Below are 11,773 nucleotides of genomic sequence, written 5' to 3' on the forward strand. Positions count from 1 at the left end.
GACGGTAGACCTTCCTCGGGGCAGCAGTCAAGCCCGTAGGGGAAAGGTCAAGTAACCTACCAAACTCCCCTAGTGTCATCGGAAAGGTCCGGTTAAACAACCGGAAGGACACGGAAAGGCTCTCGGGTCACCTCGTAGGCCCCGGGGAGAAGGTAAAAGAGCTGAGAAACTCGAGACTGAGCTCTAAAAAGGTACGGCTTCTCATAGTGATGAGGCCAGGCATCCCCGTGACCCGTAATAACTCACAAACCGACTCGTAAATGCCGAGTCTCTCTAGTGCCGTTTTCTCTAGAAAACGGGAAGGTACATGCACACACTTAAGTAGGTTATAAAACTTCGTACGGTGTAAAGTGTTGACGAATAGTACTGCGGATAACAGGTGAGGGTCGAGGAGGTGTCCCCTCGGACCGCAACAAAGGCTGTAAGTAGAAGGTAAACGGCAGACGGTTGTAGAAGTGCAAGGAGCGGAAGTAGAGGTAACAGAGCCGGTGTAGCTCGAGATCGCCATCACGACCCGGCCGGCCTGGAACTCAAGGCGAAGCTCGTGAAGCGACGGTGTGAGGAACTGTGGGGCTGCTCTCAAGGTACTGCGGCGATCGCCAAGTAGTCCGCCACAGGTGTAAAAACGGGGGGTGGTGCAAAGGTAGTGGCTCGTGGTCACCGCCGAAGAGGAACTAGCAAGAGTGCAATGTGGTGGTGACCGTAGAGGAAGAGGTAGCTCGAATCGTGCTAGCGGTGAGCTAGCTGGAGTAAAAACCGTCCCTGTAGCTGAAACAAGGAAAACTGGGGCTGCAGTGGTGACTAAGGCGGTGGTAGTGGCAACAGCAGGGGCCACTGACTCACTCAAGGACGAACTAGTGGATGGTAAGGAACTGGAATCCATCCTGCAAACAGAAATTAAGGGAGACCAGGGGTATGATGAGAAAATAGCTGCTAACCGTGGCTAAAACAGCATGTAAAACCAAAGATGTGACAAAGATATGAATCCCCCTACCGAAGAATTCGACTATACAGCACATAAATCCAGCAATTCCTCAAAAATTTTCGAAATTCAGCATGTAAGCAGCAGTAGGGGACGGGATAGCAGTTAAAAACAGTAGCTAGCAAGCAATGACTGAGGTTAGTTAAAGCATGAAGGCATATGAACCCGTCTGACAGTCAAAAATTTTTCGACTGAGAAGCCCTAATCGCGAAATTTCGCACAAAACTCGAATTAAACATGCTAAGCATTGACAGGGGTGTGAGAATCAGTCTAAAACAGTAGCAAGCTAGCGATAATAAAGCTAATTTAGACGAATCACAGCAACAATAACCAAACTGACAGTCGAAAATTTCGACTGTTCTTAACCCATTACGCAAAAGTCATGTAAAATTCGAAAAAGGCATGTGATAAACAGCGAGGAATTGCGATTGATCATCAAGCAGGAAGAATAAGGGCAATAAACTCAATTAAAGTCGAAAAATCGACCTACAATGGATATTCAAACCCTAAATTCAATTTTTACCTCATAAAATTCCAATTAATCGAAATCAAAATACAAAGAAGGTAAAAGAAATGCTTACTTGATGAGAATGATCCTACAATTGCAATTAATCTTCAAATAAACAAGCAACAATAGCGATTTTTCAGTCGAAAAACCGCAAACCCGAAAACCCTTTTAAAACCGAGATAATCAACACAAATGAAGGGGAAAATAAGGGGCTTTTGAAGATTAATAAGCAAACAAGGAAATGTAGGAAACGAATTTGGTGATTAGGCAAGAAATAAAGAGGATTTGGGAGAGTTTGAATCGCAATTAGGGTTTGATAGACGAAAATTTAGGGGAAAATGAAGTTTAGAACGAAACAAAAGAGTTTAAGGCGAAAAACTCCCTGTACACTGTTCATTTCACTCGATCGAGTGGTTTTAAACCACTCGATCGAGCACTTTGATGGTCCAGCTGCTTGGTCGAGTAAAATTTTACTCGATCGACCATTCCCTTTTATTGCTTCACTCGCTCGACCTGAGAAAACGCTCGATCAACCAACTTCTCACTCGATCGAGTACAAAAAGTACTCGATCGAGGACTTTTCTCGCGTAAGCTCTTGAATTTTCGTCTTTTCTTCCTTGGAATGCGTGAAACTTCCCCAAACCTGCATAGGAACACGCACAAGAGTATCCCAACATACCAAATACGCATAAGAACAGTCTAAAGTCTTACGTCTATGCTAAAAACTGTCTAAACTAATTGTCCTAATCAAAAGAAATAAAACAAATTCAACGAAAATTCAAAAATTATCTATTATAAGGTGTTACACGGGGCATTTCTCCGTTTAATTCCCAACAAATTTCAGCAGCCCCTTGGTGGGCTCCTGACTGGAGGACGTCACCTCAGCAACATTGATTGTCCTCTTCAGCTTCTATGAGCATGAATTATCACTTGAAACGGTAGGAGGGGAGTAGTTCACATCCACGTAAGCGCGAACTTTCCTCGTCCTTGCTCCTTTATCACCAGCTTTAGCGTCATCATCTTCAATTTGATTGATAATAATTGCACCATGTCCTTTGACAGCTCCTTCATTGCTTTCATCTGTACCTGCAGCAAGGAAAACAGACGAACTTTCCTCCTTTTTGCTCTCAGTCTGAGGCGGAGGGTTAACAATAGCATCACGATTCTCCAAATTTTCATATGGAGTGTCAATAATAGGGTCAATAAAAGAGAGAGCATTGCAAGGCTGGGCTTGCATGGGAGCTCTCTGGAACTTGGACTGATGAAAAATCAGCTCCTCATCCCCTACCTGGAAAGTCAAAGTCTTCCCCCCGACGTCTATAACTGCACGGGCAGTCGATAAAAATGGTCTCCCTAAAATGATAGGGGTGTGTGCATCTTCGGGGATGTCTAAGACAACAAAATCAACGGGAATAAAGAACTTCCCGATCCGAACAGGTACGTCATCTACTACACCTAGTGGCCGTGATAAACTACGGTCGGCCATCTGGACAGTCATGTTGGTACAACTCAGCTTTGTCAAACCAAATCTCTTAGCCAGAGATAACGGTAGGACACTCACGCTAGCGCCTAAATCACATAGCGCGTTATCAATCAAATGCATACCGATATGACACGGAATTGAAAAACTACCCGGATCTGACTGCTTAGGAGGTAACTTATTTTGAAATAGGGCTGACCCCACCTCAGTCTAAGCTACGTTTTCACTATCATTAATAGTCCTCTTACGCGCTAAAATTTCTTTCATAAACTTTAAATAAGAGGGTACCTTTGTCAGCAATTCAGTGAACGGCACAGTGACTTCCAAGCTCTTCAGAAGTTCGACAAATTTGCCGAATTTTTGATTAGCTTTTGTATTCTGCAGCCGCCTCGGGAAGGGAACCGTGATAGGTATCTCAAGTCCCTTGTTTCTCGTTTCCAATGTATCTTCCGGTGCAAGTTCTGTATCCTTTGGACGCTTCTTACCTCTCGAACGAGGTCTTTCCGGTGATATCTCGCTTAAACGAGCACTAGCAGGCTCTCGAATAAGCTTCCCGTCTTCAATACTACTCGATCGACCAATTTCTTTACTCGATCGAGCAGTTTCTCTCTCAGAATCAGTCGATCGAGTAAAATTCCCACTCGATCGGCCAACTCCACTCTCTGCTTCACTCGATCGAGCAGCAAAACCACTCGATCGACCTATTTCTTCATCATTTCTACTCGATCGACCACCTGACATCAGTCGATCGAGCACTTTCTTAGCTGTCAGCTCGTTGTTTTCGCCTGAACACTGTTCATCATCAGTTTTGGACTTCCTCGGGTCTGATTTCAACACTTGTGGTCCCTCATAAGAAAGACCGCTTCTCAATTCTATCAGATTTACCGTCTCATTTGGATTCTTCTCGTTTTGAGTCGGTAAATGACCTTGCTTTCTTGAGGATTGATTTGCGGCCAGTTGGGCAACTTGAGTTTCAAGTGCCTTGATGGACGCGTCCTTTTGTTGATCACTTGAGTTTCTTTGTTGATAACTCAGCTAAAACTGCTTTGTAAGGGCTTGCATCATGGACTTAAGCTCACCAATTTCACTCACCGCGCCGGATGATGATCCACCATGGTTAGGAGGATTGAAAGACGGAGGCTTCTGAAAGCCTTGTTGATTCTTGTGTGGAGGAATATACGGTTGCTGCTGGTTGGGAGGAGGGTAGGATTGAGCACATTTTGACTACTCCACCTCAAATTGGGATGGACGTTCGGCTTGTAATAAGTGTTTGTCTGCCTGTAATGTTGAAAGGCAGCACAAGACTCATAGGAGTTGGGACAATGATCTGAAACATGTCCCTCTCCTCCACATCTTCTACAGACGAAAGGATCGTCTGACACAGCATTCACCTGATACATCCCTCCTTTGGAAGCTCCTCCCAATTCATACTTATCAAACCTCGCCGTGAGAGCCTCTAATGCAGCTATAGAAGAAAATTCAGCAGCTCTTCTTTGATTTCCACTTGAATTCCCATACTCAGCTTTATGAGTGGCTAAGTCATCAATGATCTTCCACCCCTTAGTCTCTCCCATATTCTCAGCAAATCGGCCATTGGCTGCAGCATCCAAAATAGCCCTCTGATCGTCATACAGCCCGTTATAGAACTGATTGCATAAACTCTACTTTTCGAAACCATGGTGCGGAATGGTTCGCACCAGCTTCTTGAAACGGACCCATGCGTCATGAAAGTTCTCATCAGGCCCTTGTTTAAAGCTCGTGATTTGAGCTCTAATAGCATTAATCTTCGAGGCAGAGAAGTACTTCTTGTAAAATGCTTAAGCCAACGAATTCCAGTCATTTATCCCATGAGCAGCTCGGTCCAGATCCCTATACTACTCCCTTGCAGCATCGCGGAGTGAGAAAATAAACATGGTTTCTTTTATCTGATCCTGAGTCACACCAGTCGGCGGGGGTATAGAGCAGCAATAATCGATAAAAATCTCCATATGCTTGGCTTCATCTTCATTTGCAGCTCCCCCGAATTGGTTTCTCTCAACCAAGTTAATATAGGAAGGCTTTGGCTCGAATTTTCTAACCTCCCCTGGTAGTTCGAACCCTTTGTAGAGATTCGCAGCTGTCGGCTCAGAGTGATTGGCAATAGTTGCTTCTTCGGCCATTTCTGGAAAGTCCGGAGAAGTGACGGTCTCAGCTGATGAATTAGAAATAGGAGATGAAGGTGGATCCACCTCAAACAGAGCGTTCTCGTAATAACTAGACAGAGTACTCATCTCTTCCTCTGTCGGCAATACCCTAGTTGATCGCCTCAACTCGCACAAAGATTTCTCAATCTCAGGATTGTAAGGCAATAATTCACCGCCCTGTGACCTGCGCTTAAGAAGAAGCTACAAATAGAACATAAGAATAGTTTAAGGAACGGATGCCCCTTAAACTAAAAGAAAGACTAAAAATTAAAACAACAAATAATTTAAACGATTGCCTCCCCGGCAACGGCGCCAAAATTTGACACGGCTATCGAAACCCTATCAAAGATAAAACCTAACGGTCTCAACTAAAATGTAGCAGAGGCAGTCGAGTATCGAATCCACAGGGAGATAATATAATTATCGGCTGTCTAATTCTAGTCCTAAAGTAACAAAAAAAAGGGGGGGGGGGGGGGGGTTTGTTGAATTGATTCTAAACTACAAGATTTAGAGGAAAAAGAAATAAAAGTAAAGAGCAGTAAAACAAGATAAAGGGTTTAAACTATCAAGAGAGAAAGGACATGTCGGGACTTCGGTTCACTGCGGTAGTCCAGTGACTCAGCTGTAAATGATTCAGACGAACTAATGTGAGACGGATGTTGAAAGGTCCTTTCGATCCACTTTCTATCCTAAATTACCACTAACTTAACTTTCATCCTCATTAGGGTAGTCTAAACTACAAGATCGCATAAAGAGAAATTAGGGCAAAAGGACTAATAAGAAAAACAAATAATTAAAGCAACAAAAAGGTTAATTATTATTAAAGGAAGAGAAGGAATTACAATCAATGCGATTCCAGCGTAAAGAACGATCGAATCTAAGCAATAATAATCCCAAAACAAAGTTACAGTGAATGATGAAAAGTACGTAGCAAAGTTTACAGTAGGAAGTTTGATCGATGCAACGATAAGATGTTCTTAACCTAGTTAACATAGGTTTAAATAGAAAAGCAAACAAAGTTTAGCGAAATAATTAACACACGGGCTGATTAAGCCCATTAACCATCGAAACCACTCGATCGAGTGGATTAAAACCACTCGATCGACCAACTCTTCAGCAAAATCCACTCGATCGACCAAATAGTTACTCGATCGAGTGAATGGTCCTTCTGCAACTTAAGGATCGAGTAGTAAACTACTCGATCGACCAATCTGGGACGTGAAAACCACTCGATCGAGTGGTAAAACTGCTCGATCGAGGACTTTGACTTCATTTCAGCTCAAGTCCGCGCCTAATTGCCTCGTAATCCGTGCCACGATGCTTCCAAACACAGTATCTTACTCAGGAAAATCCCGTCTCCTCTAAATGCATGCAAAAAGGACGAAAAAGAGTACGATTCCACTACTTTCGCGTTCATTTCTACAAAATGGACATAACGAACCAAAGTAGCCAATTCGGGGCAAAATACCATAAAAATAGTATGAAAATGCATAGAAATACGTGCTGAAATAGGCTAAAAAGACTATACATTAGGCACGTATCAATGTGATAAAGGTAAATTAAAGTCGATACGAGGAATAGTGGCTAGTTGCTTTACTTGTCAATTTTTTTCACAAAAATCTTCGTTTATTTCAAAAACTACGCCACACGCTAGTTTGCTAAATCCACATATATTGCCCTAATATTCCATAACTGCCCTTCCTCTTAAAAGAGAATTAAAAAAAAACTTCTCTCCCTAAACTTAATCAATCCCTTAATCTATCGACAATAATTGATTAAGAAGATTAGCACAGACCATAGAAAAATAATGCACAGATTGATTAACAGATTGAGCAATCAATAATTGTTGATCGGCAGAAATTGATTGAATCCCTTATAGACTTAATCAAGCCGTTAACTGAAAGTGTAAAGAGCTGAGCCATTGAGCAATCAATTTCTGCCTCAATGTCTCAGTCTGTAAAAATGCAACTAACAACATTAATTAGCGCCTCAATGGCTCAGTTTGTAAAAATTCAATTGTTGGATTCAGGAGCATAGATATTCTTGGTTCATGCATTGAAGCCCCAAACCAGATCAATGAATAAAACTCTAAGGGGGCGTTTGGTACGGGAAAGGGTAAGAGAATGAAATCAAGAAAGGGTAAGAAGGGGAAAGGTATGGGATCACCCCTAATATCCTTTATTGTTTGGTTGGATATTAAAGAGAAACTAACTCCACCACCTGACACCGCCATCACGCACCACCTGTCACCATACCCACACCGAGATCACCAACAGTAGTGTCGTCGATGGCCCACCGTCATTTTCTCACCGACAACCACCTCGATGTTCCCCTATCCCTTGTCGAACACCAAAACCCAAAGCCTCACAAAGAATTAAAAATAAGCCACCACCCACGAAACTCCTCTCTCACCCTGATAAACACCCAGATCTGGTGTTAGGGAAGAGAGGTTACCGGCGAGGGAGGGAGTTTCGGTGGGGTGGGAAACTTATTGAAGGTGTTGGTGTGGTGTTTAGTGGTTGGGGATGTGGGTCCAAATGGAAAGCAAGGGTGGCGTGGAGTGCCGGTGAGTGGGCCAGAATGAGAGACCGCCGACGTCGCCGATGGTGGTTATGTTGGTGGAAGTGGTTGACGGTGGGTGTTGGTGGAAGTGGTTGACGGTTGGTGTTAGTGGCAGTGGTGGAAGGGAGTATAAGGGAAAAGGGGTTATGGGGTTACCGGGGGGAGGGATGGAGGGGTATGGGTGAGTATGGTTTTGGGGGTAAGGGAGGGTATGAGTTACCCTTTGATTGTGTCAAACAAACAACAATAAATGGAATCGTCCCATTTGATTCTCTTTCCCTTTCCTAAAGCCCCCGAACTAAACGCTCCCTAAGTTGCTGCATTGACAAACTGAGTAATTCCCTCATTACTGGGTTTGCTAGCAAAAATCGTTGTTCATACGACAGATTGAACATCAGTGAGATACAGGGAGAGCATGTTAATTGAAACATTTAATAATTGAACATTTAATCAAATTTACGGCGCAGGGGGACTAGGAATGGGCGGTGCTATCACATTCGTTGGTGGTTAGGTGTTTCAGGGGAGTAGGTGCAGTGGTTTGGATAAGTAGTGGTGTTTAGCCGGTGTAGATGATTCTCGGCGCAGGGAGGGGGCGGGGGAGGGTGGTTGGGGATTGGGAGGAGGATGAATGTACATTTTCTAATTTATTTAGGTTTTTTGTTTCTCTCTTGATTGGGGGTGTGAAATGAGAAGGATAAATTCGGAATAAAGGGAAAATATGTGTGGGATTAAGTAAAATAATGTGCGGGATTTAGCACGTTCCAAAAACTAAACACACCCTCACAAAGTCACAATACACAAAATCTCATTATAGAAGGCACATATCCGTCTATAACTAAAGACAGGTCAAATACAATACCACATTCTTGATATGACAAACAACAAGTGGGATGGTGGGGCCAAAAATATCACCACTTTCAAGCTATTTGACCCGTCTTTAGTTATAGACGGATATATCCGTCTATAGCAAGACTAGCGGGTCAAAATAAACAAACTCCAAAAGTCCGAACATCTCAAAAGCCTCTCACAGTCGAATAGATGAACCATACAAGATGTGAACTTCGAATGTCATTTGCAGCTAAGATTTGAATAGAACAATTACATCTCAATTGATGCCTACAGACTACAGAGATCCAAATAAGGATTATAAAGCGAAACTACTTAGCAAAAATGACAAGAAGATGATGCGAATTATTATACTTCCTTGCACGTCCTCTGCTCAACCGCGTAGTCATTGGGAGTGTTCCTTTCGAGTGTACCGATGCATTTGTATATGCATTATCACGTAACCAAGTCAGACCGATCACATGTACCAATATACCAATATTATACTACTCAGCAATAAGCATACAAGCTCATTCATTTATAAAAAAGAGATATTGCATGAAGTGCAAAGATTGTTCATTCATTCATACAGGAGATGTTGTATAAATGTATAACAGTTGGTATAATATATGGATAACCATCGTTTGCTGCTTAGATTTGAAAAGAACAATCATAGTTTTATGGATTACCAGCGACGTCCCTGCTACCACGTCAAAATGTATAGCCAAGAATATCTCAAGTAAGTAACCAAGTCGGATCATTTTTAACAATATATAATACACTATGCAGCATGTAAGCTCATTCATTCATATAGGAGAAATTGCACATAAAAGTATATAGGCATACGACATAAGATAATATAAACTCGTATCAGCAGATTCGAGCCATACATAAAGCCAAGGGGATGCCAAGAAAAAAAAGAAGCTACAAAATATGCTAGAAATAGTACGATTTCTCACTAATCAAGCAGCAAGAGCAATGAGAGGCAATTGTCATATTCAAGGTTGGTTAACTAATAGCGAGTCGTTCTTCCCAAAACCATTGGTAAGACGAAACATAGTACTGATATACGGAGTAGTAGGAGAAATATCCTCGTATTCATGGGAAATACCTCAAATCACGGGCTCCGAATCCTTTGGACAACACCAAGCTCTCGGAATACGCTTCCAGATCAAAATAGTAGTTCGGTGTATTCTCCAACTTCTTTACTTGGCAACTAGCTATATTATAAGCCTTGTCCCCGCAAACAAAAAAGCCACCATCACTCTCAATATAGAACAACTTTATATGATGAATAATGCAGTCGAAGAACAATTGATAAGCATCCGAAGTTGATTTCCCTGAAAACCATAGAGTCCACGGCCCCTTTTCATTGTCTTGTTCTAACACCCATATGCTGGAAGTTACTTGAGAAATACTAAAAACGGCTAGCGACCCCCCAAGAAGAAACAGAAACCTGTAGAAGCCTGTTTCGTCCAAACTAAATGGTAGTTCCAAAAAGTCGATACTTTCCTTATCAAAATCATAGGAACCAAGATGAGTTGGTTCATTCCTTTGGTAATCATTTTCTGCAAGCCAGTATGCTGCTCCTCGAAAGAACACGGCTTTTGACAGAGAATAAAGCTCACGCATACTAGTAATGTTTAGATTTCTAACAGTCCATAGTTGATCACGGAGTGAATAAACTGCAAAATGTATCTTTCTAGGCCATATATCGTCACTAATTTCAAATGCAAACGCAGCCACTTTATAATCCTTACTCTCAGGGGCAAACCCTAACAAATACCAACAAGTGTCGAGTGGGCAAGTAGGAAGTAGAAACGATTTGCGAATACAAGGGTTCCACAATCTCCATTCTATATGAGAACCATCAGGACCATGTTGTACCACTAACAGCAACCCATTACAGCTACTTACCATACGGTAGCGGTACGAATCAAATTTCATAAAAGTGAGACCGGTGCTTTGAAGAGTTTCAGGCTGACAAACTGTCAACAAACACCCTTTATCTCGATTGCGCCCCAAACCCTCGAGGGCTACCAATAATTGATTATTCCCAGAATTGATTTTGCACAGTTGAAAATGCAAGTAAATGAAATTAGGGTCATCGATAATAGAGCACCAAGATTTACATACGCACCTGAATTTTAATAGAGTTTTGGCCGGCAATGATAATAAAATCTGGGTCCAAACTTCAGGTGGCAAGTAGTTGAATTCTGAAATATTGGTGGTGAAATGTTGGTGAATGTTTGATGATGTTTCTGAAATCTGCCGCAGATTTGATGAAGTTGCCTCACTGCTCTTCATTGTTTTCACAACACTATATTTGGCAGTAACAGCAAGAAATTGGGGATGAGCGAGTGGTAATAAATTAGGGTATTTACGGCTTGGCCAACCCGAAACCGGCCCGGGATAGAGAAAGCACCGTCCCGGGATATGGACCAGGCCGGGTGGAGGTGAATTCGGAACTGGTCCGATTAGTAGGGCTAATTGGCTAAAGGGCGGGTTTTGGGTGGGGCTCGTTTAATTTCCTGGATTCATAGCCGAGCTAGGTCGGACCAGGCTACAAACGAGCATGTTGGGCTGTGTAGACACCTCGTTTCTACACCTCTCGCAAACCACCCGGTGATGATTGGGCCGCATGTTTGGTACGCGGAACGATTTGTGACAATTCGTAAGTTTATCGTCAAGTGATTGCTCAAATATTAATGTCTACCTCTTAGTTGTCATCTACGTGCCGATACGGTCGTTTTGTGATAATTAGAGTACATTTGGAGTCGGGCCTAAAACCGTCTTCATTTCTCGATAACCGTTAAATCCCGAGTCAGAATGTTGGAATGTTCCGGATATTTCTATTCCATATTTCATAATTTTCATCCTTTGGTAAACAATTTCCCGAAATATTCACATAAGATATTAAGGAAAACCAAATTATTCCGTCCTACCATAACTTAAACACGGAAATGTTTCTTCCGCAGGAGGAAACCACTTGGGAACAGACGCAGCAGTGTCGCGCTCTTCCAAGAGACGCAGTTGGTGGCCGCGCCTCTTCCCAGGTCCTTTTCTGCGTATTTTTCGTATCTTTTTCATATCTTTCCGAGATTCACTTCCAAAGAGTCTCTGAAACCCTAATTCCTTCACGTGATTAGTATAAATAGGAGCCTTCGCTCCTCATATTTCTCACGCGAGTGTCCGCCCTTCTCTTCTCCCTTTGCATTCTAGACCTTTGTTCT

The 11,773-nt window shown here is 42.5% G+C and overlaps 1 protein-coding gene across 1 annotated transcript; it reads right to left on the reverse strand.

Annotated features, from left to right (window-relative positions):
• Nucleotides 1–9,638: 9,638 nt before the first annotated feature.
• Nucleotides 9,639–10,847, reverse strand: LOC141587320 (F-box/kelch-repeat protein At3g23880-like). The gene has a single exon (XM_074408777.1). It carries the CDS (start codon nt 10,845–10,847, stop codon nt 9,639–9,641), a length of 1,209 nt encoding a protein of 402 aa, XP_074264878.1.
• Between the last annotated feature and the right edge of the window lie 926 nt (nt 10,848–11,773).

This window comes from Silene latifolia, chromosome 1 (assembly GCF_048544455.1).
Source record: "Silene latifolia isolate original U9 population chromosome 1, ASM4854445v1, whole genome shotgun sequence".
Lineage (NCBI taxonomy): Eukaryota > Viridiplantae > Streptophyta > Magnoliopsida > Caryophyllales > Caryophyllaceae > Silene > Silene latifolia.